The 26,861-nt window shown below is 35.4% G+C and overlaps 1 protein-coding gene across 12 annotated transcripts; it reads left to right on the top strand.

Annotated features, from left to right (window-relative positions):
- The first annotated feature begins 1,889 nt into the window (after nt 1-1,889).
- LOC127833983 (cell surface glycoprotein 1-like) lies at nt 1,890-26,336 on the top strand. Of its 12 annotated transcripts, XM_052359515.1 has the most exons (8): nt 16,732-16,873; nt 17,966-18,079; nt 20,072-20,153; nt 20,558-20,599; nt 22,125-22,256; nt 23,025-23,138; nt 25,041-25,172; nt 26,182-26,336. In XM_052359515.1, the coding sequence occupies exons 1-8, from the start codon at nt 16,871-16,873 to the stop codon at nt 26,331-26,333; spliced, it is 771 nt and encodes a 256-aa protein (XP_052215475.1). In that variant the 5' UTR covers nt 16,732-16,870; the 3' UTR covers nt 26,334-26,336. The 12 variants fall into 12 exon arrangements, with proteins under 12 accessions (XP_052215483.1, XP_052215482.1, XP_052215484.1 ...); XM_052359523.1 differs by lacking the exons at nt 17,966-18,079; nt 20,072-20,153; nt 20,558-20,599 and adding exons at nt 1,890-2,314; nt 12,075-12,090 and having other exon boundaries at nt 16,742-16,873; XM_052359513.1 differs by lacking the exons at nt 17,966-18,079; nt 20,072-20,153; nt 20,558-20,599 and adding exons at nt 11,069-11,185; nt 12,075-12,090 and having other exon boundaries at nt 16,742-16,873.
- Nucleotides 26,337-26,861: the final 525 nt, after the last annotated feature.

Here is a 26,861-nt window from a genome sequence, read left to right as displayed (position 1 = left end):
CATACAGAAACCCGAGTTTTACTATGGGCTGATCAGTGAACAAACTTTTGAATGTTACGCAGGTATATAAGTATAATAACTGGATAAATGTTCACATTCGATTTTAAAGTGGCAATGTTTGTGACATGATTCAAATTATTATGTAAGAATCGATTGAAAACCAAAACACACACTTGGTTTTGTATATAAATTTATTGCTATTATGTTGAAGCTATTATAATATGCATGCATATACATGTAAATAGTTAATAAATGGCATGGCGTCTTGAGGCTTTCATTAAAATAGCTCTCTACCGCTACTGGTTGCCTTTTAACTTTATGCGTTTTCGTTTGCACGGCTTTCTATAATACAGATTGAGATAATTAAAAATATCGAAAATCGTATTCCTCTAATGGTTCCGTGTTAGAAAACATAACACATATATTTACAAATACCTGAGACCAGAAATAAAAACTCATTTTATGACTAATGTCACTAATGCGCTTACAGGTACTTTGTGTAGATGTCGCTCATAGCAATGATAACGCAATTATGTTTTTTTACGCGCAAGCAGAAGTGCCGAGTGCAGTTATTTATGAATGTTTATATAACGTTTTTTCTATAATCTTGATATCATCGTTATGTCCTTTTCTTACGAATGGAATATTATGTATTGCACCTCTAAAACAAAAATAATAAAAGGCCTATCTGTTTTAGTTCGTCTAAAGCCTCAAAACACCATTTCTATAAACATATTATTACCAAGTAACGGGACATGCTTACAGATTTTGTTGCATGTTGATCATGCATAGCCTAAACCTGACAATAATACGTACATTCCAAACCAATTAATGTCGAATACAAGAAATGTATAACGAGGGAGTTCAATGATTTTTGCTCTGGGCATTGGATTTGTCCCAATGACAGGTCCCTGTCGGTTACCGTTTGGCTATGTCGACGTTTGGACATTCAAACGTTTATTTTTTTTAAACATTTCTTACTTTTGTAAGTGATTAACATTTATCCAAAACTTTAATGAAAACAGCAGAAACATTAGTAATGTCAATTGTATCGTGTAATTATTAAAGTGTATTAATTTCAAATTATGCATACTACTTTTTTTTATAGATACATGTGTTGTATCATTTCGCTCCATTTCATTTACTTTTCTTATATGATTCGAAATATGTGAGGAAAATTGGATTTTAGTCCTCGTGGCAATCTGTGAACATGTCCCTTATAAACCAAAACAGAAAATCCTGACTAAAACTACAACGCACTACAAACATACAGTTATGTGTTCTGGGTCTTTAGATATTTAATCTTTATTCATCGGATTATATCAAATAACATACCACATTAAATAAGTGTCCAAGCCTTCATTTGGTCATCAAACAAAAGGCACTTGCGCTTGAAATTCGCGAACACAAACTTAATCTGGAATATAAGCAGACAAAAATATCTGATTGTTCAAATCTGCATATGTTTGTGAATTTTGGTGCACATTTACGCACAATTTATTCGATATTCACATGAATAACGTCGCAGTTTAGTGCCTGGTAGACATATGCTCGATTAAAGGCCTGTCATTTATCTATACCTAAAGACTCAAAACATTGTTCGAATACAAAAAAACAAACATTAATACACATGATAATTGTTTATATTGCTTAATTATGCATAGTGTAGTTACAGCAAAACCAAAGTGCATATTTGTTTACGTACACGTTAAATATATTATAACACATTGAACGTTATTTTTGTGTTATTTTTGAATGTATAATGTTTTGTTATAATATTTTACATAAATAAGTGAAACGATTAACTTTATTCAAAAACAGATATCGTATGTATATATATATATATATATATATATATATATATATATATATATATATATAGTTTCAGATTGGGTAAAATGGTGGGTCAAACGTCCATTTTACGGCCGTATTGTTGGGTCTTTAGTCGATTGTCGGGTCCCAAAGTCGATTATCGGGCACTTGGACCCGACAGTTGAAGACCCACTTAAAAAAAGGCTGCTTAACATACTCATGACTATTTTTAAATTCAAATTTGCATGTGTAATTTTACTCGAATTGTCGGGCCTATATCTCCCATTAGCACACATTAGGTCAAACTCCACACAGCAGTTACTTCCCTTGGGCATTCGCCAATCATTAATGTCTTTTTCTAGAATAAGGGAGGCCACTGCGTATGAGATTGACCAACCTCGGCGCAGTGATTTACCGGGAACCAGCATAGCAACGAACGACAACTCGGCGCCCGACAACTCTGTAATATAAATTGCCAATTTTCGCGGTTAAACTTAAAAAGGTAAGTGGCGATAATATTTATTAGGTTTATTTATATTTTTGGTTATTAAAATTATTCTGCAAATGACTGAATTTAAACTGAAACTGCAACCAATAATAAGGACACAGTTTCTGAAACGTTTGCTGACAATGAAAACATATTTCAAACATGTAAAGCCGTGGCACGAATTTAGGTGACAACCTTGTTACCGCAAACAAACAAATGTAACCTATAATCTGCATTTAATGCAGATATAGTGACATTCATGAAAGCAAGCATGATTGTAGCATCAGATCATTTCCATGCGATACAAGTTCAATATATGTTTTAGGCTGACTGCAATGGTTAGACTGGGGAAATAAATTATAAAAGAACAGAATCTTTAACCACACAAGACAGTTGGACTAGCCTTAGTGGTACAGTCATGTTACTATTACCGGATCAGTAGCGTAATAAAGTTGTTCTGGGGAAAAGCAATAAATGGTTTAAGACTTCTTTTACATCAGTTTGATAAGGTTTCCAGACAAACGCTCCCACAAACAATCGCTCCTACGCTAAATTAGTTCTGGCTTCAATAACTTTAAAATTCGCTTTCTATGAATTTTGAATGGCGCAACATTAAAGTTATGGACCAACCCCAGTAGGAAAGTCAACCAGGAATATACGAAAAGTTGACAGTTAACAAAGACCGCTCCAAAACAGCTTGTAAAAGCAGTTATTGGCCCAAATCAGCTACTTTATGTCTTTATTGGAAAGATTGACATTTTTCACATTTAACTGATATGTTTTTTTACAAAATACTATCTTAAACATTTAACATTTATCTTTTCTGCTCTAACATATAGACCAGTTGACGAGTGAAGTCACGCGCACCTGCAAATATTACACTCCGCCCACTGGTTGGCAAAAAGAGGTGAAATTCATATAAGCGCTTATAGAGAAAGTTGAAATAATAATCGTTTTTATTGATAATCATGCACTATATCAAATATAATTTTACTAACTATGTCTGAATTAAACATAAGCGTGCAAGGAAATGCATTTTTGGAACGATTATATTGTTGTTATTATTTGTTTTTACTATAAACGAAATCTGGAGTGGAACACAATATACGAGCACGGTATGCAGTTACCATAAAAATCTCTACTTGGCACATCTTCGCGACCATTTTTTAGATAAAAAATTCTCTGATATTGAAATTTTTTCAGAATAAAACAAATTTAATGAACGAACAAAAATAAGGATGTAAACAAACAGCAAATAGATCGACTTTATGTACGCAACATATAGTAACTGATTTGAACATGCCTGTAAAAACTTGCCTTGTTACACATTAAATAAATTCTCTTGATAAATGTAATTGTTTTTATTTAATTATTCACACCAATTTTGACACTCTTTGTTTCAGCGTTTTTAACCCGGTGTTTTATTGCACTTTTGTTCATCATAAAGCGATTATCTCGTTATGATCGGATACTGTCCAAACAATTACAAAGAACACATGGTGTGATAAATCCAGGGACCTATTCTTGGCCACTGCATAAACCACATGTGGCATACAAGTGTCTGGTCATTAAACATCATTTATGATACCTCCATGTCATCTCTTGGCATATTGAGCGATCATCTAAGCAAAATTGTAAAGCCAAAATACGAAACAGTTGCTTTAATAAAATATTTGAACATATTAAAAAATGAAGATATTTGTCCGAAATGGATTAACAGGAATTAGTGTATGTATATATTAGCCTGTTTAATCATAATAATAGAGTGTTAATAACTATAAATTAAAAATATTGTGCAATTTCATTGCTACACAATTAACGTATTTAACGAGTACCGGCAAATGTAAACTCGGCTATTCATGTTAAGATTGTACGTTTCTGTAGTGTATGAAATGACATGAAAACAAGCAAACAACAAAAGGGTAAAAAATACTTGCGTAAAATAAATTAATATATAGATATATTTATCATAAAATGCTAGATTGTTATCACTCCTTACCACCAGTAAAGAGAGTGCATGCAAAGACAGTTTAATTTGCTTAATATGCAGTTCTTGTTTTTCATATGTATGCTAAACTTTATGATATTGTCATTCGATGGAAACGAAACGGTAATTCATTCCATGTAAAATAAAATTACTACAATGTTTATTAATTGTAATGTATTCCGCTTTTAGGGCTTCGTTTTATAATTGATTAAATGCCCCTCTTGCACCTTCGTTCGCTTATGAACAATAACAATATCTGCACCACTTATAATTATAATCAAATTAATGTATGTGTTATTATCTTTGAAATATAATTTACCAAAATCTTACAATCACAAAAAATATGAAAGAATATTTATTGTTTTGTTTTGTTGGATTGCCAGTTTTTAGTCTGATGTATTAATATTATTAATATGTATTTTTATACAGAGGTAATTATATTTATGAAAATACATTTATTGGTACTAAATATTATATTTTTGCACTATTATTTAAGAGTTTTTATGTTTATTTCGGATTTTTGTATCGTTTTATTGACTAAACAAACGACATGTATACATGTTTTACGTTACTGTAACCAGTGTTTTTTGCCAACCAGCCAGTGCGCATGCGCGGAAAATCCCGAATGTAAACAATAACATTCAACTGGTCTATCGAGAAAAACAGTGACGTGACACACATGATTGAAATGCGAATCTCCCGAGATTTCACGGTCATATGATGTTATTTCTATTTTTAGTAACAAACCATGTGCTCAATTGTTTACAAATTCAGAAAGACATTTCCCGTTTTTTTTTTATAATTATTCTTGCTTGTTTTGTAAACAAATTGTAGTGTAAATACAAAATCAATGTACAAAATATTCAAAATTACCAAATTCACTTTGAAATCAGTGTTTAAATCCACCAGACGTAACTTGTTAATCACAAATAATAGATTTCAGAAAACGAAAGTAATGTTTACAATTCCAGCAAAAAATGTCAAGGTCGATCCGAAAGTATCCAAATGAAAACTCGTCACATGACAAAGCGACAATGGTGCAAAATTATGACTTTCAGGCTGATGAGAGTTATTTTCATCTATTGTAAGATGCATTTGAAACATTTGAATCTTAAAATATGCCCCGATGCAGTAATTTATATTCATTCACCAATATATGAAGGAATGTATCCAAGAAAACATACTGTCTTTGATTTATAGCGTGACATAAATCTGTCACCACTCTGGTTGACTTTCGATACAGGGTTGACTTCAGCGTACAGATATGTCAATACTATATAAACTGTACGCTGAAGTTTCTTTAGCTAACGCTAAATTTGACAGGGCGGACATTCGCTCCTACAATGTTTTGATAGGGCGGACAGTAGCTCCTATATTATTTTGCCAACTCGGACAATCGCTTCTACATTATTTTGTCAACCCGGACAGTCGCTCCTACATTATTTTTATTCAACGGCAAAACGTTCTATATGCCTATCAAAGACTTACACCTATAATTAACCGACAATTAATTTTGCCAACTTGTTGACAGTTAGCCAATTCAAAACATTACATTTCCTACATTACATTTATTGGAATACATGTAAGTGCCATTTTGCGAATGGGATAAACATAAAAACCGCAAATATGTTGTTCTTAATTTCATTTGTTTTTATGATATGACATTTATATGACATTTATAAACATATATATACACAAAATACACAAACGAAAAAACATCCAAACAAAAGGTCTTTTGTGTCTGTCAGTGGCTCACCGTCTTCTTTCTTACGCGTTTTATCACCGATTATATTTATATAATAGCAAAGAATTAAATTGTTATATATTGATAGAATGTTATACCAGAAAAATTATACATTGAAGACGAAATTCATAAAATGCAACATGCAGGCAAATTCGACTGTACAGACATGTTCGATTTACTGCATAACCATCATATGGTTGACTTAGACATGTGCTTCTTTGAGTACGAGTGACCCTCTAAGCATAGCACAGACTGACTGCGTTTGTTTGTTAGAAGTTCCATGTTGGTAGTAAATTATTGGCGTAATATTGACATTACAATATATACATATTGTTTTCACAGATTGCTAAATTACATTTAAAGAATCGACCAACTGTAACATAGTTTCTTAATAAGTAAATTGATTTATTAAAATCACATTGATCCGCTCATGTTAAATTGGCTTTCTGTTAACAAGTTGGCAAATTTAATTGTCTGTTAATTATAGATGTTAGCCGGGTTGGCAAAATAATGTTGGAGCGACTGTCCGCCTTGTCAAATCCAAAATGTATTTGTGTTACCTTTTTTTCGCCGCAGAATTCATGCATTAACGGATCAGTTGTAGCTATAACGGATCACATGATCAAAACCACTCAAGGAGGGGGGCATTTAACATATTATTTAAACTGTCGAAACATGAACTTTGTTGTTTACAAGGACCAAGTTATATTGCCAGTTATAAATAATATTCATGTTTTTGTTATTGTTATTGATTGTTTTCTATATGTGATCTTGTATTCTTGTGTGAAATATCTGATGAAAATCCTAAATAGATCAGAAAGATATGGGCGTGTTAAAAACCATGAAATTATTTGAATCATATATAATCATCGATATTAAACATGGATCATAAATAAAACTATAAGATTGATGTCATTTATTGTAAGAATCAACAAGATTTTCATATATTTTAATATAATATATTAGCAATACGCATATTATCACGCTTGATCTGTTATTGTCCTTATTCTTTATTTCATTTAAGGTGCTGCAAAATCTTTAAACACGAATCAAAACTGAAATGGACTTTTGCAGGCAGGACTACTAAATGGCCTTAAAATTAATGCTTAAACTTCTTGCTTGCCAACATAGTTATACTAGCATGTGGCCGCGAACAATGTTTAACCTCGATTTGGAAACGAGACAGAAATCAACAAAATTGTATATAAATGTCAGCAAAACATACCGAAATGTTTGACAAAGAGTCTTTCCCATTACGACTCAATCAGTGCGTTTTAAAGAACAGACCTTGAAGATGCTATATATTAAATATCATCTAAAATATCAACTATTTATCGCAATGCGCAGTCTGTAATTTACTGATGTTTAGGAACCAAAAGTTAGGTAATGTCCGGTTATATGATCATATGCTAAAAATGAAGTATGCTTTCTGCTTTCTGTGCATTGATTTTTTTAATCCAAAATGTTTTGGGCCTGCCCAGCTAGCTGAGTTGATGGCTCAGTTGATAGAGCGCCAGACTGTCAATTTTTAGGTTTGAATCTGGGGGTAGGATAAAGTTTCTTCATAGAGATTGGTTCCCGAACATTGTAACATTGTATTTGTAGGTCATTCTTCCCCAACCTCTGAATCAAGTTGGGAAGAAGTGGGTCACTTGTGGTTGGCTAATACTGGTCACAAGAAGTAGGAAAGCTGGTTCATGTCCTGACCACTTGCAAAATGACCTTAATTTGGGTTCAAGAAGGCATTAAACCTGATCAATCTAAATTCAACCAAATTCTTTTGCCCAAAGGTCAGAGTTTCAAATACATTCCAACACAACAGCTGTTGGCAGTCACCTCGATTATTGATTATAAAGCCCCGTCCAGTTCGATTGTCAGCGGCTAGCAGTCAATAGTATGGTCGTTTCAATAACATTGCCAACAACGATCATTTGTCTAAACTGTTTTCAATTTTCTAAAGATTGACTGTTTCCAAAACACAATTTAATATTAATCTTAAAGAACTGGACCAACGTTATTCCTTCTTCTGTTTGAGATTTTGCAGAACTTCTCCCTAAAGTGACTAGTCTTTATGACATTAAGTGAGTAATAAGGCCTTTCAAAATTTCATTCTCTACAGTTATTTGATTAATCATTAAATATTATGAAAATTTAAATATCATTTATGTTAGATATAGAGCCATGTATTAATCTTGCATGATTTTCATGTCTGATAGATGTTTCACTCAACAGTTTGTTTATGCAGAAATAAAACAAGTAACTGATTTTTATGCCCCCCTTCAAAGAAGAGGGGGTATATTGCTTTGCACATGTCGGTCTGTCGGTCCGTCCACCAGGTGGTTTCCGGATGATAACTCAAGAACGCTTGGGCCTAGGATCTGTGCAAGTGGAAGTCAAGTTCTTAAACCTTTGCATGCTGGGAAATTTGTCGTCTGCTAAAATGTTGTCTGCTGAATTTCTCAAATTAGCGTTTTCTTTGAATTTTTTCAAAGAATACTATAAGAATAGCAAACAGTTTGGATCCTGATGAGACGCCACATTCTGTGGCGTCTCATCTGGATCCAAACTGTTTGCAAAGGCCTTCAAAATTCGGTTCCAGCACTGAAAGAGTTAAGAAAATCCCTGGAGTTGGTACTGTGCATCATTTAAGATTCCTCTTTGTAGCCTTGACCTTAAGTCATTTAATCTTGTTTGTTAATTTCAATTTCAGCTGGCACTACATGTTTTTGCCTTTATATGTTTGAACAAATAAAATGGGCATCAAATCCTTTAAGCAAACAAACAATTGACTCTGGGATACGGCCTTACCTTTCAAAAGGGGAAAATACCATGTGACGGGCACTTTTGGGGAAAAATTGCAATAAATTGTCATAAACCGAAGGTTAATTACATGTAATAACCATTATTTGCTCCACTTAAAAGCTGTAGCTTTTTATATGGCTTTCCCCTACCACAAGTGATTGGAGCTATACTGCAATCACTGTGTCTGTCTGTCCCACATGGGTTTATGAATAAAATAAAACATTTCAAGTTTCAAATGCTTAACTGTTCCCTGGAATTGTTCAGGAAAAATGCCTTGTAATTTGTTTAGCAGTCACATAAACAACCAAGCTATGTAATATGGAATTTTTACACCCATTATTGCTGCTTCTTCCTGTATTTGCGCGATGATTATCTGAGATATTAACTCTATGATTCTGTATTCTCAAATCTTTTCTATAAAGAAGGAATGTAGTTGACAATTGTTAATAGTTTTATTTGATCGTTCGTCAAAAAGTTGTAATTCTGTTACTCTTGTATCTTCAATGCAATTGAGTAATTAAATAGCAATTAAATTGAATGCGTTTTAATTCCCTTTTATTATTGTTTAACTTGAGTAACAATGCTATGACGTTAAATTTTATTTACACTTAAATGTATTATGAATATTGCTGGGCCAAGTGTGAGGTTGAGCGCTCTATAACCAGGTTTAAACCCCCAATGCTTTGCATTGACCGTTCCAAGGCGGTGACCCCAGCTTTATTCATATTTTGTGTTTATGTTGGTTTGTATTGTGCTGTATTGTGCTGTTTTGTACTGTTTGGGCAATCGGTCACTTGCCTTAAATAAAGGACCTACTAATTGTTTTTAATGAAAATTCAATACTGCTCCAGCAGCTGGAGTTTCACTTCTTTATATTGTATTATTTTTTAACCGATTTTTTTTCAAAACTTTCCCTCTGTGTCATCTGTAAAAGACTAAGATTAATATTTCTTTGCCAAAATACAGAGGAAATTTTTAATGGAATATTGATTGTTGCTTTAAAGCTTTTATGATAATCAGTAACAGAAGCAGTAACATTCAGCCATAATTATGTATCCACACGGCTATAAACTAATACCAAGCTTCCCATTCCCCTTCTCTTCAGATACTTCCTTTCTTTCAAAGGGAAACAGTGGTGGTAAACAGATGATATTGCAATATTGCAATACTTCTTCCTCTGCCAAAATACATGTTATAAACATTGTTGGGCCTCTTATCAGTTATAAAAATTGTAGGGTCCCATATAAGAAATAAACATGTTGACACTAATTTTCAGATTTCATATAAGTCATATTGTTGAGTCTCATATATGAAATACTGTTGGGTCCCATATAAGTAATATTGTGGGGTCCCATATAAGGTATATTGTCAGGTACCATATAAGAAATATTGCTGGGTCCTATATAAGAAGTATTGTTGGGTCCCGTATAAGAAACATTGTTGGGTCCCATATTTAAGAAATTTTGCAAGAAATATTGTCAGGTACCATATTATATAAGAAATATTGTTGGGTCCTATATAAGAAGTATTGTTGGGTCCCATATAAGAAACATTGTTGGGTCCCATATATAAAAAGTATTGTAAGAAATATTGTTTGATCTCATATAAGAAACATTGTTGGGTCCCATATACGTAAAAAGCATCGTTGGGTCCAACATAAAAGATACAAGTTGACATTCTAGGGTCCCTTATAATTTAATTAACATTAAATGTATAATTAACACTTTAGGTATCCATATAAGTAATGAAAATTGTTGGGCCTGGCCCTTTATTAGAAGTAGACATGTTTACACTTAATGACTAATGTTGAGACCCATATAATTAAAATGTATTGCTAGTAGACTGAACTGCAATTTTCTAACACTGGTTTCAGTGACACACATTCACTGTGCAGATTTCTACTAAATATGTGTTGTTTTAATCTCAAAATTAGTCTTGAGGGTTAATTGACACACCCATTAAATTATTTCCTTATAACCATATGGTATCCGTTGTTAATTCGAATGTTATTTATCATTTTGCCGTTCATCGTAATTTCTTTTCTGCTTGCCACCATCTTGGACGATGACGTAAATACAGGCATGCTCAATCACTATACATTGACCACTGCCAGTATCCTCCGCAATATAGACAATCCCAGAATCGATAATAAGGGCGCCGCCATATTGGCTATTACGTATTTTTGAGTAGTGACTTAATGGACTTTCCTACATTAATAGATAGTGACATCTACAATTATTTTGTGCTGAAAATGAACACACAAAAACCATACCTATGCTTATTTGCTCAAAGAGACATTCAGACAGGAGAGGAGCTTCTTTATGACTATAGTGTGTCTGATCTACCATGGAAGGTTAGTTATATCATATACATCATATTTAATAAATAGATGATGCCATTATCATGAAGAAGCACACATGAATGGATGTCAAACTACTAACATAACTTTTGTCATCAAACAGCTTATGGCTTTTCGCTAACATAATTGTATCCTCAAAAACAGCTGTTAACCCTTTGCATGCTGGGAAATGTGTCTCCTGCTCTAATTCATCTGCTGAATTTCAAAAATTAGCATTTTCTTCGAGTTTTTTTCATAGAATATTATTAGAATAGCAAACAGTTTGGATCCTGATGAGACGCCACATTCTTATTTTTTCCCTGTAACAAAAAGGAAAGAGCATTTATACATTTGTATTTGGTATCTAGCGTCTCTAATTGGTCCACTATCAGGATTGTTTAAATAATGCCCCTTTGGTTAAAATTTGCTCCTTCCTTGGAGATCACATCTTTTACAAAAATTAATGAGCTATCAGATTCATCTTATGTTCCAAGTTAATCAACCCCACAAATCAATAAGAGTTCAGCAATCTTTATTATAGCTGTTGAGCAATATTGGGCTTTTTTATGTCCCCCACTATAGTAGTGGGGGACATATTGTTTTTGCCCTGTCTGTTGGTCTGTTGGTTGGTTGGTTGGTCTGCTGGTTGGTTTGCGCCAACTTTTACATTTTGCAATAACTTTTGCTATATTGAAGATAGCAACTTCATATTTGGCATGCATGTGTATCTCATGAAGCTGCACATTTTGAGTGGTGAAGGGTCAAGGTCATCCTTCAAGGTCAAACGTCATATAGGGGGACATTGTGTTTCACAAACACATCTTGTTGGACCTTTTGTTTAGTCTTGTGTTATCTGGTACCTTTTATAAAATCAATATTAAGTTACTTTTGCAATAATTTGTAGGAAAAGAAAGCCAATGGTATGTTTAGTTCACAGTTTTTAATGGATGTAATGATACTTTGAATGGTAATATTGGGAAGTAAGTAGGTAAATATTCTTGTTTAAATTGTCTAATTATTGAGTAAGCCAATCTTGTGAAATACAATTTAGCAGAACGTTCAAAGAAAATAAGTTTTTATGGCCAACTTCGCATCATGGTTGTCAGTTTTTTTCAAGGCTGATAAATAGTTATGATAATTTCAATACTGTCAAAAGTATGCAAATGATAGTTGGCACACATATTCATGTACATCTCTTAGGAAAAAAGCAACATAACTTTAAGCGGGTATATTCGATTTTTAAATGCGTTAAATTGTAATATATTGAAACAAATATGCTATAATAACACGCAATATGCAAGAAAAATGATACATTTAAGACGAATTTCATAAAATGCAGCAAATGCAAACTTGCGCACCAAGCTGATTGTGACGAAGATAATTCGTACATATTTTCCTACAATAACCGATGCATTCGTCTTTTAAGTAAGTGTTCGTGTGTCGTATGAATCAATATCGCTGCAGGAATTTAAAATGAACCGTTAAACTAAATTTAGATTCACATCTTACATGCATGATATACATGCTGGCGAATTCGGCTGTACAGGCTTTTTCGATTTCAATTTTAAATATTCTGCTTATTTCGCATTTTCCGACAAATGCTCTTCTTTACTTGTATTTTAGTTTATTTTGAAATATATGTATAATAAGTTTTTTGCACATTTTATATTAATTAATAAATATTTGACAAGATCGTATATACCCGCTTTAAATGGTCTGCCACCTAGGGCAAACATGTATATGATACTTGAATTATCCAGTGAATGGCAAAATCAAATTCAAAGGTATCATTACAGCCTGCTTGTTAAGATTTAATTTTCATGTTAGTTTGCATCTTTTCATTTTTAGCTCATCTATTTTTTGAAAAAAAATTATGAGCTATTGTCATCACCTTGGCGTAGGCGTCCGATTAAGTTTTGCATTTACAGGGGTTTTTCTGTCTATTTTGGGAAAAGGAGTCTGACCAAATTGGGAATTTTTTATCGACACAATTGGCCATTTGGGGAAATTTTGCTTCGATTAAACAGCTCATTTGGGAAAAAATAGTGAATATATCATGCTTAAATAATTCAGTAGTTTAACAAATAAATTTGTTTTTATTTGTTATTTTGTCTTCTTTATATAAACAGATGCAATATTGGGCGTGTTCAACGTTTATTCAAGTACTGCATTTTTGTTTATTAGTTACAGTTACACTCTGAGATAAGAACTGAACAGTCAAAACCTTATAGCAGATATTTTTTACCAAAACAAACACTGGTTAGTCACACAAGTTATAAGACACTTCATTCTTTAAAGAAAAAAAAAAATTTTTTTTTTGGAAGTTGGGACTTTTTTTAAATATTTTGGTTTGGGATCGGGTCCGTTTGCTTTGGGAGTGCCTCCGTTTTCCGGAGGCGCAGACAGTGCTGAAAACCCCCTGATTTAGGTCCACTTTACTCATTAAGTATCAATGCTTTTGCATTCAAACTTGGTACACTTACTAACTATCAAGAGGGGACTGGGCAGGCAAAGTTAGATAACTCTGGCGTGCATTTTGACAGAATTATGTGCCCTTTTTATACTTAGAAAATTGAAAATTTGGTTAAGTTTTGTGTTTAGGTCCACTTTATTCCGTAAGTATCAAAGCTATTGCTTTCATACTTGCAACACTTATTAACTATCATAAGGGGACTGTGCAGGCAAAGTCATGCAACTCTGACTGGCATTCTGACGGAATTATGGGCCCTTTATACTTAGAAAATTGAAGATTTGGTTATGTGAATTTTGTGTTTAGATCCATTTTACTTCTAAAGTATCAAGGTTATTGATTCTAAACTTCAAATACTTTCATGCTATCATGAGGGTACTGTACCTGGCAAGTTGAATTTTACCTTGACCTTTGAATGACCTTGACTCTCAAGGTCAAATTATTTAATTTTGCTAAAATTGCCATAACATTCTTTATTTATGATTAGATTTGACTGATAATTTGACAAAACAACTCTTAACTGACATACCACAATAGACTCCCCCCACCTTATAAATGACCACCACACCCTTACACTATACCCCCCTCCCCCCCCCCCACCACCACCCAGCCCATTTTATTTTTTATGTTCCCATTCACTATAGTGGGGGACATATGGATTTTCCCCTGTTGGTCTGTTTCTGCCAACTTTAACATTTTGCAATCACTTTTGCTATATTGAAGAAAGCTACTTCATATTTGGCATGTATGTGTTTTTCATGGAGCTGCACATTTTGAGTGGTACTTTCTGATAATGGGTTAAAATGAAAGTGAATATCTGTTAACAGTTGCACTGCATAAGCATGAAACAAATTGCCTGGATTATTTCATTTATTTTTCTTACACATACTGCTCTGATAGGGAATACATGTTATAAACATGACTTGCGAGTTTTTCACACCTTTATTGACATTACACAACAGATTAACACCAATGAGCTGTCGAAAGTCGTTTAACCTCTATGCCATTAAAATCTGTTAAATGGACGAATAAAGCAATTAAGCTGTGATCTTCGCCATCTTTGTACCAGATTGCAGAATTTCCAATTTCAGATTTCCAGTTTGCGAAGTCATTTTTGCCAATTCCCAATGGGCAGAATATTTATTTATTAGGTTGTTTACGATGTATCCTTGTTTGAAGCTTTATTATTGCAATATTTCTGCCTAAATACATGTAATAAGAATTGTTGGGCCTCTTACAAGTAATAAACATCGTAGGGTCCCATATAAGAAATAAACATGTTTACACTAATTTTCGGGTCTCATATAAGTAATATTGTTGGGTCCCATATAAGAAATACTGTTGAGTCCCATATAAGAAGTATTATAAGAAATATTGTTGGGTCCTATATTAGAAGTATTGTTGGGTCCCATATACGAAACATTGTTGGGTCCCATGTATAATAAGCATTGTAAGAAATATTGTCAGGTACCATATAAGAAATATTGTTGGGTCCTATAAGAAGTATTGCTGGGTCCCATTTTAGAAACGGGTTTTTTACCTTCTATAACAGACGCCGAACTAGGCTGTTTGTTTCCCCTTTCTGGTCAAAAAAATTCCACCTAAAAAAAAATATATATTTATTTTTAGCTCCATCTGGCCAGCGGGGCTTATGTCATGGTCCTGTGTCCGTCGTGTGTCCATGCGTGCGTTAACTTTTTCTTTAAACATCTTCTTCTTCTTCTTTTTACAGTTTTGAGCACGAACAGTCCGTTTTTCACGATTTAAAACGGCCGTTTTTGTAAATATTCACGGACATGAAAGGATTGTGAATTGGCCGTGTCAAAATTGTGAAATGTCCGTCCATGGCCAATCGCAAAGAAGGAAAAAAAGCCCTGAATCCACAACGAATACAATGACACAATACAACATAAAGCTAATTATGGCATGTTCACAGACATTCAAATATTTTGCAGAAATGCATTTGCCGTTGTTATACATTTTTATACACGTATAATATGTACGTAAAAACGACACCCTTCTATTACTCATCATATTAAGGGTTGCGGCATGTGGATATTGTCTTTAACATCTTGAATGGCAAAAAGGGATTTTTGTCCGTTAAATGAAGGATTTTTTGGCTGTTTTAAAGAATTTGAAGTATTATAAAATTGTTTATAAGTTTTTGTCACAGTGTATATGGGTTCCTCTACCCCTCCAGTGCACATATTACTCCTCGTCAAATTTTTCTTGGTCATACGTGCACTGTTTGGGTAGAGGAACCAATATACACTGTAAACAAAAAACTATAACTTATGATATACATAACAGCAAAACTTCAGTTGTAATGTCCAATATACTTTTCTGTAGATTTCAGTAAGACCCACCAATGGATAATAATATCAAGGCCCAACTGTTGACTATATACTTATATATATGTGGCGCGTTTCTGAAAAAGGCCCCTTTTGTGTGAACGTCAAATAACGGAGAAATGACGTTGTGAAGATATGCATTATTTTCCGACGTTTAAAAATTATTTTAGACAAACATCACACAAATTTAATCACTATGCTAATTCATTTAATTTAGAACGTGTAACAATACAAATTGGCCATATTACATGTATAGTAGTAAACAACGGACAAAACTTCTTGCAAAATTATATCGTCAAAATAGTTGCATTGATATAAAAACATTTTTAGAGTTCACACAGCATCTCTTCAAAATTATAGGTTTGAACAAGTTTTCATTTGATCATATAAAACGTGTACATTATCTGAATAGGAAAAGAACGAACTTTAAGAACATTTTAAAAACTCAATTTATTTTTGTCACATTCATATGGCCTTTTTTTCTGAACCATGTCACGTAAACATAATAGCAAAACCTTCTGTTATCCAAGCCAATATATATTTTCTATAGATTTCAGCAAGACCCACCAATGGATAATAGACATACAAGACCCCACTGTTGACATTATATGTTTACAGTCATTGAGGCAACTGTTGAAGACACCCACAGTCTAGAATCTATACAGGAGTCAGAGCCTCTCATGATACAACATGCCAGTGTTGACTGTGCTGATCATATGCAATCTACAGGTTTCACTTTGGTTCTTTCAGAGTCCATGTCAACTGCTGACAGTGAAGAGCCAGGCAGTCTGACCCATGATAGGAGGGAGCCAAGTGAAGAGCCAGCCAGTCTGACCCATGATAGGAGGGAGCCAAGTGAAGAGCCAGCCAGTCTGACCCATGGTATTTCTATTATCTGTTGGGCCTCTTACAAGTAATAAACATCGTAGGGTCCCATATAAGAAATAAACATGTTTACACTAATTTTCGGGTCTCATATAAGTAATATTGTTGGGTCCCATATAAGAAATACTGTTGAGTCTCATATAAGAAGTATTGTAAGAAATATTGTCTGGTACCATATAAGACATTCTTCAAAAGTTCCAAGGTTACTTTGTCATGGCGATTTGCCAATCATTGGTTCAGCATTTCTTACTTGCTGTCAATATACCTTGAGCGACCATTGCAGTCCTTTTGTTTACTTTAGTCTTTGATACATAGATTTGTTATTTTATATTAAACTTTGCTGTTAAATCAAGAAATTGTTGTGTTGTTTTATATGTATGTATTTTTTATTTTACAAACTGGTACAATCGTTCACAATTACTTCTAAAGTCTAGTTGTGCAAATATGGGATTGCTTAAGCCATTTAAGAATTATGGTCTTTGTTTCATATCCCTGTACAGATGAGATATTGTGACCTGAAGGTTTCTTTATTATGGCACAATATTTATTTAGACTTTCAGCAATTATACTACATTCTCTTCCAGTTTAATGGCATACATACATACATGTATACTTCGGCTTTTATACAGAAATAAGTAATTATGTTGAATTTGCTTGCCATCAATTTGTGAATAAATTATAATAAAAACTTTTATGGAGACCTTTGATTTTGGCAGCTTTTGTATGACAGAAAATGGTTATCTGTGAGAACCCAATAATTGATTTTAAATTGTTAGACCCAATTGTTATATTTAACATAAATTTTGGCATATATACAGGAAGTAGCTATTTTCAAAATGGCGGATCATGTAAATACCAAACCACGTGTTGGCTTTTTCAGAATTAAACATTACAAAATTTTTGACTCTGTAAATGCATGGTGTGATTACAAGAATTTGGAGCACCATAATGACTACAACTATACAGATAAAAGCTTTCTTGTGTACATCTTTTCTGTAGAAGATGCAAAACAAATTTGTTAAATTGGCAGCAAACTGGAATGATGACTGCATATTTGTGAATATAATCAAGAATTAACATGCTTTATAGATTCTTGACATGACTCATGGTGAACTAAAATTGCTTGCAAAGCATCTGGGACATGATGTGAAGACCCACAAGGAATATTATCAGTTGTCTTCCAGTACCATGGAACTCTCAAAGGTATATATTTCATTAATAAAAATCTTTAAATTTTCCATACACAGATATTTGAAAAACTAAATGCTATATTGTAACTAAGAGGGCTAAAAGAAAGAATAATTTAACAGGCAGCCACAGTAAGACCATATCTGATGTTGACTTTGACTAGTATGCTTTGCATTAATGGCTTTTTATGCCCCCTGGATCGAATGAACGGGGGTATATTGTTTTTGGCTTGTCTTTCTTTGTATGTGTGTGCGTGTCAAGGTGTGTGTGTGTGTACAAAACTTTTACCAAAACTTAAACGTTTGATCATAACTTTTGAAATATTGAAAACAGCAACTTGATATTTGGATTACATGCGTATCTCATGGACCTGCACATTTTGAGTGGTGAAAGGTCAATGTCATCCTTCAAGGTCAAAGGTCAAATAAAAAAAAGCGGCACAGTAGGGGCATTGTGTTTCTTACAAACACATCTCTTGTTGTGAGTGTGTTTTGTGCTACAACCAATGTCCATGCCAAGGTGGAAACTCTCCAGTTCATGTTATTGTTGTTTTGTCTATTTAGCCCTCATTGTCATACTGTTTAGTGTTGTCTGCTAATTTGTTGCCATTGTTGACTATTTTATATTATTGTGGCTTTTCTTCATTTATTCAATGGGAATTTTGGTCACTGACCAGCTTTTCATTAATTAAGTTCTTTTACCGAAATGGTATCAAAAAATGCAATATCTAAAGGCAGTACATCACACAAGCTAGCATTAATATAAAGCGTAATTATACCCACTTACCTATGTGTAATGGGGGCTATATAAAAGTCACTTTGTCGGTCTGTCCCGAAATTTCATCCGATCTTCACCAAACTTGGTCACAAGTTGTATCTAGATGATGTCTAGGTCAAGTTTGAATATGGGTCATGCCTGGTAAAAAAACTAGGTCACAAGGTCACTTAGTGCTTTTAAACACAAAGTTTGTCTGGACCATAACTATTTCATTTATTGTTAGATTTTTAATTGACTTGGTTTTGATTTGTTCACCATCATGGGACCGTGTGTCGCGCGAAAGAATTGCGTCGATATCTCCAAGAACTTAGATCAAGGTCACTTTTGGAGTTCAAGGGTAAAATGCTTGTCCGGGCCATAACTTTTGTCATTCATTGTGAGATTTTAAAATCATTTGGAACATTTGTTAACCATCATTGGAGGGTGTGTCGCGCAAAGAATTTCATCTTGTCCGGGCAATAACTGTGTTGTTCTTTTGAGATTTTAAAATCAGTTGGAACATTTCACCATCATTGGAAGGTGTGTTGTGCGAAAGAATTACGTCGATATCTCCAAGGTCAAGGTCACACTTTGAGTTCAAATGTCAAAAATGGCCATAAATGAGCTTTTCTGGGCCATAACTATGTAGTTCATTGTGAGATTTAAAAATCATTGGCACATTTGTTCACTGTCATATGACTTGTGTGTCACGTGAAAGAGTTACGTCAATATCTCGAAGGTCAAGGTCACACTTTGTTCAAAGGTAAAAGAAGGCCATAACTATGTTGTTCATTGTGAGATTTTAAAATCATGTGTTCACCGTTATGGATGGTGTGTGGCAGGAAAGAATTATGTCGATATCTCCAAGGTCAAGGTCATGCTTTAAGTTCAAAGGTCAAAATGGCCATAAATGATAATGGCATAATAATTCTTAAAAATAGCCATTAATTAGATTCTCTTGTGTGGATGGGGCACGTGGGGGTATAGGTCACGTCTGTGACAAAGCTCTAGTTTCTTTAAGTGTTGTGGCAGATAATTGAGATTATATTATTTGTAGGGCTGTGTAATTTACAAATATGGTACTGTGCAGACTTTCACAAGCTGTCAACAAAATAGCATATGGCAACGTTTGTGTTCAATTATATTGATATTGAAATAAAAAGTGAGGTCAGGGAACTATGGATTGCTACTGTTGTTATGATGGAAGTATTGTTGACACTGGAATATTATGGTCTTCTTGAAATTTTATAGGTTGCCCTGATGTTGTATGCTGTTGAAAATGGTAAAGTCAATGAGTGGAAGGGAAGGCAGATGAAGGACATAGTAGTAGAAGGTTTGATTATAAGAATTTTATTAATATAATTCATTTTACTGAATTGGGATGGAGAATTTTTGTTACTTTCTCTCCTATGGCTGTCAGTAAATTCGACTGAATGATCATTCTTCAGAACAAAACAGAGCGCTTGAGAACAGACAAACGATGTAAAACATTGTTTGAAAGGCGGGGCCCTTGTTTTGGCCACGTTAATTCAATAAGTCTAAAATTTACGTGGTAAAAATAGGCAAACCTATTTTATGTGCCTTGAAAATTGTTTATCCTCTTAAAGAAATGCTAATGCAACAAAATACTTTTTAACAACCTTGAAGTATTGAAAATATTTACTGTCGTATCAAGAGTGACTTCTGGTTATTTTTTTCTAAATAGTTATTTCTAAAATAAAAAATCATTTTTTACAGATTTACCTCTTCCAATTGAAGACGAAGATGGCCATCAAGAAGGTAAAATAGTTATTTATACCCATGATAGATCATTGGCCACTGTTCATTTGTATTATGAAAGTGGTCCATAACAGAGTCATTGTTATGGTAGCCCATTAAAAAAAAAAGGGAGTATAGGAATACCTTTAGATTTGGACACCTTATGAAATAGTTTATATGCTCAATTAGACATTTCTGTTTCTGAGTTATTTTAATGATTTAAAGGATAAATAACGTACTTGCAAGTATGAAGATTTTCTGATTTAAATTGTAAGCAGGTCTTATAACATATTTTAGTGGGGGATATGTGTGTTGTTATTTTGTGTACATCTCATACCTTATACCGAAAAGCATAAAAAAACACGTTTAGAAGTGCTTTTGGAAAACAAAACATTTCCTTTGGTATTTCTATTATCATATAATAAAGGCCCACCTATTGATGATAAAGACATGACCCAACTGTAGACTATATATTCTAGTACAATTTTCTGTTGTCCAAGCCAATATATATTTATGCCACCCTTCGAAGAAGAGGGGGTATTTTGCTTTGCACATGTCGGTCGGTCTGTCGGTCGGTTCGTCCACCAGGTGGTTTCCGATGATAACTCAAGAACGCTTTGGGCTAGGATCATGAAACTTCATAGGTACATTGATCATGACTTGCAGATGACCCCTATTGATTTTGAGGTCACTAGGTCAAAGGTCAAGGTCACAGTGACCCGAAATAGTAAAATGGTTTCGGGATGATAACTCAAGAACGCATACGCCTAGGATCATGAAACTTCATGGGTAGATTGATCATGACTCGCAGATGACCCCTATAGATTTTGAGGTCAAAGGTCAAGGTCACGGTGACCCAAAATAGTAAAATGGTTTCCGGATGATAACTCAAGAACGCATACGGCTAGGATCATGAAACTTCATGGGTAGATTGATCATTACTCGCAGATGACCCCTATTGATTTTGAGGTCACTAGGTCAAAGGTCAAGGTCACGGTGACCCGAAATAGTAAAATGGTTTTCGGATGATAACTCAAGAAAGCATATGCCTAGGATCATGAAACTTCATAGGTAGATTGATCATGACTCGCAGATGACCCCTATTGATTTTGAGGTCACAAGGTCAAGGTCACAGTGACCCGAAATAGTCAAATGATTTTCGAATGATAACTCAAGAACGCTTTTGCCTAGGATCATGACACTTCATAGGTACATTGATCGTGACTTGCAGATGACCCCTATTGATTTTCAGGTCACTAGGTCAAAGGTCGAGGTCACAGTGACAAAAGTCGTATTCACACAATGGCTGCCAGTACAACGGACAGCCCATATGTGGGGCATGCATGTTTTACAAACAGCCCTTGTTTCTATAGATTTCAGCAAGACCCACCAATGGATAATAGACATACAAGACCCCACTGTTGACATTATATGCTTACAGGCATTGAGGCAACTATACAGGAGTCAGAGCCTCTCATGATACAACAGGCCAGTGTTAACTGTGCTGATCAAATGCAATCTACAGGTTTCACTTTGGTTCTTTCAGAGTCCATGTCAACTGCTGACAGTGAAGAGCCAGGCAGTCTGACCCATGATAGGAGGGAGCCAAGTGAAGAGCCAGCCAGTCTGACCCATGATAGAAGGGAGCCAAGTGAAGAGCCAGCCAGTCTGACCCATGGTATTTCTATTATCATATAATAAAGGCCCACCTATTGATGATAAAGACATGACCCAACTGTAGACTATATATTCTAGTACAATTTTCTGTTGTCCAAGCCAATATATATTTATGCCACCCTTCGAAGAAGAGGGGGTATATTGCTTTGCTCATGTCGATCGGTCCGTCCGTCCACCAGGTGGTTGTCATACGATAACTCAAGAACGCTTGGGCCTAGGATCATGAAACATCATAGGTACATTGATCATGACTTGCAGATGACCCCTATTGATTTTGAGGTCACTAGGTCAAGGTCACGGTGATCGAAATTGTAAAATGGTTTCCGGATTATAACTCAAGAAAAGGTCAAGGTCACAGTGACCCGAAATAGTCAAATGATTTTCGAATGATAACTCAAGAACGCTTTTGCCTAGGATCATGACACTTCATAGGTACATTGATCGTGACTTGCAGATGACCCCTATTGATTTTCAGGTCACTAGGTCAAAGGTCAAGGTCACAGTGACAAAAGTCGTATTCACACAATGGCTGCCAGTACAACGGACAGCCCATATGTGGGGCATGCATGTTTTACAAACAGCCCTTGTTTCTATAGATTTCAGCAAGACCCACCAATGGATAATAGACATACAAGACCCCACTGTTGACATTATATGCTTACAGGCATTGAGGCAACTATACAGGAGTCAGAGCCTCTTATGATACAACAGGCCAGTGTTAACTGTGCTGATCAAATGCAATCTACAGGTTTCACTTTGGTTCTTTCAGAGTCCATGTCAACTGCTGACAGTGAAGAGCCAGGCAGTGTGACCCATGATAGGAGGGAGCCAAGTGAAGAGCCAGCCAGTCTGAGCCATGATAGAAGGGAGCCAAATCCTCAAGGTATAAATGCAATTATACCCCCACAAACAAAGTTTAGGGATGTATATAGGAGTGAACTTGTCGGTCGGTTCGTATTAAGTGTCCACCCTCTAATTCAAGTTGTTTTCATCTAATCTTCACCAAACTTGTCTGTTGGTCTGTCGGTCGGTCCGTCTGTATTAAGTGTCCGCTCTCTAATTCAAGTTGTATTCATCCGATCTTCGGTCAGATGTTGTATCTAGAGGATACCTAGGTGAAGTGTGAATATGGGTCATGCCGGATCAAAAACTAGGTCACGGGGTCACTTAGTGCGTTTTTAACATTGAGCATGGTTTGGGCTGTTTTTTGTGAAGACAACATGCAAAATATTTTGTGTTCATTAAGGCATTTATGCTTGCCATCTCATCTGTTATGAACAGTTTATTTGTGAAATGAGAGGATTAATACCCGAATAATCTACAACTACAAAAGATATTATTTAACTTTTGAGAATGATTTTATTATACCCCCACAAACGAAGTTTAGGGGGTTATATTGGAGTTAGCTTGTAGTGTTTCATCTAGAAAGGCAGAGGGGCATGGCGCATGACTTGAAAAAAGGGCATTTTGCACGGAGATTCTCTTAAAAAGGGCGCATTGGGTGTTTTTGAAACTTTTAATCACAGCTTAAAACTTTGATTTAAACATTGTACATGTCATTTTTCGTGAGAAATTCTCGCGAAATGTGTTCTTAAAATACATAGCTATTGAGTAGACATGTGAATTTATTATTATATTTTTTGGAGAACATTCAAATCGGATGCAAAACACAAAAATGTTACTGATCACGGCGGCTCTAAACTGAAAGTAAACTTCATGGAGCAGGTCGTCATTAAATTACAAAATTTGCTATACGTTTTTTAAAATCGGCTCAGATTTATCTTGTAATAGACTGTACTTCGGAACTCTGCTAAGTACAAATGTAATTAAAATCTTTACCGTTACGGCCCTTGTTACGTTACGACCCAGAATGTGGCTCATGAATTTGTTCGGGTCTCTAATGTATGTATTGATTTTCTTCTACATCAGTACCTCATCGAGACGTTCATAATAAAGGCCCACCTATTGATGATAAAGACATGACCCAACTGTAGACTATATATTCTAGTACAATTTTCTGTTGTCCAAGCCAATATATATTTATGCCACCCTTCGAAGAAGAGGGGGTATATTGCTTTGCTCATGTCGATCGGTCCGTCCGTCCACCAGGTGGTTGTCATACGATAACTCAAGAACGCTTGGGCCTAGGATCATGAAACATCATAGGTACATTGATCATGACTTGCAGATGACCCCTATTGATTTTGAGGTCACTAGGTCAAGGTCACGGTGATCGATATTGTAAAATGGTTTCCGGATTATAACTCAAGAACGCATACGCCTAGGATCATGAAACTTCATGGGTAGATTGATCATGACTCGTAGATGAACCCTATAGATTTTGAGGTCACATGGTCAAAGGTCAAGGTCACAGTGACCCGAAATAGTCAAATGATTTTCGAATGATAACTCAAGAACGCTTTTGCCTAGGATCATGACACTTCATAGGTACATTGATCGTGACTTGCAGATGACCCCTATTGATTTTCAGGTCACTAGGTCAAAGGTCAAGGTCACAGTGACAAAAGTCGTATTCACACAATGGCTGCCAGTACAACGGACAGCCCATATGTGGGGCATGCATGTTTTACAAACAGCCCTTGTTTCTATAGATTTCAGCAAGACCCACCAATGGATAATAGACATACAAGACCCCACTGTTGACATTATATGCTTACAGGCATTGAGGCAACTATACAGGAGTCAGAGCCTCTCATGATACAACAGGCCAGTGTTAACTGTGCTGATCGAATGCAATCTACAGGTTTCACTTTGGTTCTTTCAGAGTCCATGTCAACTGCTGACAGTGAAGAGCCAGGCAGTCTGACCCATGATAGGAGGGAGCCAAGTGAAGAGCCAGCCAGTCTGAGCCATGATAGGAGGAAGCCAAGTGAAGAGCCAGCCAGTCTGACCCATGGTATTTCTGTTATCATAGAATAAAGGCCCACCTATTGATGATAAAGACATGACCCAACTGTAGACTATATATTCTAGTACAATTTGTCAGTAGATTGATCATGACTCGCAGATGACCCCTATTGATTTTGAGGTCACTAGGTCAAAGGTCAAGGTCACAGTGACCCGAAATAGTAAAATGGTTTCTGGATGATAACTCAAGAACGCATACGCCTAGGATCATGAAACTTCATGGGTAGATTGATCATTACTCGCAGATGACCCCTATAGATTTTGAGGTCAAAGGTCAAGGTCACGGTGACCCGAAATAGTAAAATGGTTTCCGGATGATAACTCAAGAACGCATACGGCTAGGATCATAAACTTCATGGGTAGATTGATCATTACTCGCAGATGACCCCTATTGATTTTGATGTCACTAGGTCAAAGGTCAAGGTCACGGTGACCCGAAATAGTAAAATGGTTTTTCGGATGATAACTCAAGAAAGCATATGCCTAGGATCATGAAACTTCATAGGTAGATTGATCATGACTCGCAGATGACCCCTATTGATTTTGAGGTCACAAGGTCAAAGGTCAAGGTCATGGTGACCCGAAATAGTAAAATGATTTTCGGATGATAACTCAAGAACGCTTTTGCCTAGGATCATGACACTTCATAAGTACATCGATCGTAACTCGCAGATGACCCCTATTGATTTTCAGGTCACTAGGTCAAAGGTCAAGGTCACAGTGACAAAAAACGTATTCACACAACGGCTGCCACTACAACGGACAGCCCATATGGGGGGGCATGCATGTTTTCTATAGATTTCAGCAAGACCCACCAATGGATAATAGACATACAAGACCCCACTGTTGACATTATATGTTTACAGGCATTGAGGCAACTGTTGAAGACACCCACAGTCTAGAATCTATACAGGAGTCGGAGCCTCTCATGATACAACATGCCAGTGTTGACTGTGCTGATCATATGCAATCTACAGGTTTTACTTTGGTTCTTTCAGAGTCCATGTCAACTGCTGACAGTGAAGAGCCAGGCAGTCTGACCCATGATAGGAGGGAGCCAAGTGAAGAGCCAGCCAGTCTGACCCATGATAGGAGGGAGCCAAGTGAAGAGCCAGCCAGTCTGACCCATGGTATTTCTGTTGTCATATAATAAAGGCCCCAATCTATTGATGCTAAGACATGACCCAACTGTAGAGACTATATATTCTAGTACATATTTTCTGTTGTCCAAGCCAATATTATTTATGCCACCCTTCGAAGAAGAGGGGGGGATATTGCTTGCTCATGTCGATCGGTCCGTCTGTCCACCAGTTGGTTGTCATACGATTACTCAAGAACGCTGGGCATGGATCATGAAACATCATAGGTACATTGATCATGACTTGCAGATGACCCCTATTGATTTTGAGGTCAAAAGGTCAAGGTCACGGTGACCCGAAATAGTAAAATGATTTTCCGATGATAACTCAAGAACGCTTTTGCCTAGGATCATGACACTTCATAGGTACATTGATCGTGACTTGCAGATGACCCCTATTGATTATCAGGTCACTAGGTCAAAGGTCAAGGTCACAGTGACAACAAAACGTATTCACACAATGGCTGCCCATACAACGGGACAGCCCTAGGTGGGCATGCAGGTTTATATTAGATTTTCAGCAAGATCCACCAATGGATA

The sequence above is a fragment of the Dreissena polymorpha genome, chromosome 6 (assembly GCF_020536995.1).
Source record: "Dreissena polymorpha isolate Duluth1 chromosome 6, UMN_Dpol_1.0, whole genome shotgun sequence".
NCBI classification, from domain to species: Eukaryota; Metazoa; Mollusca; class Bivalvia; order Myida; family Dreissenidae; genus Dreissena; species Dreissena polymorpha.
This window is presented reverse-complemented; position numbering and strand designations above follow the sequence as displayed.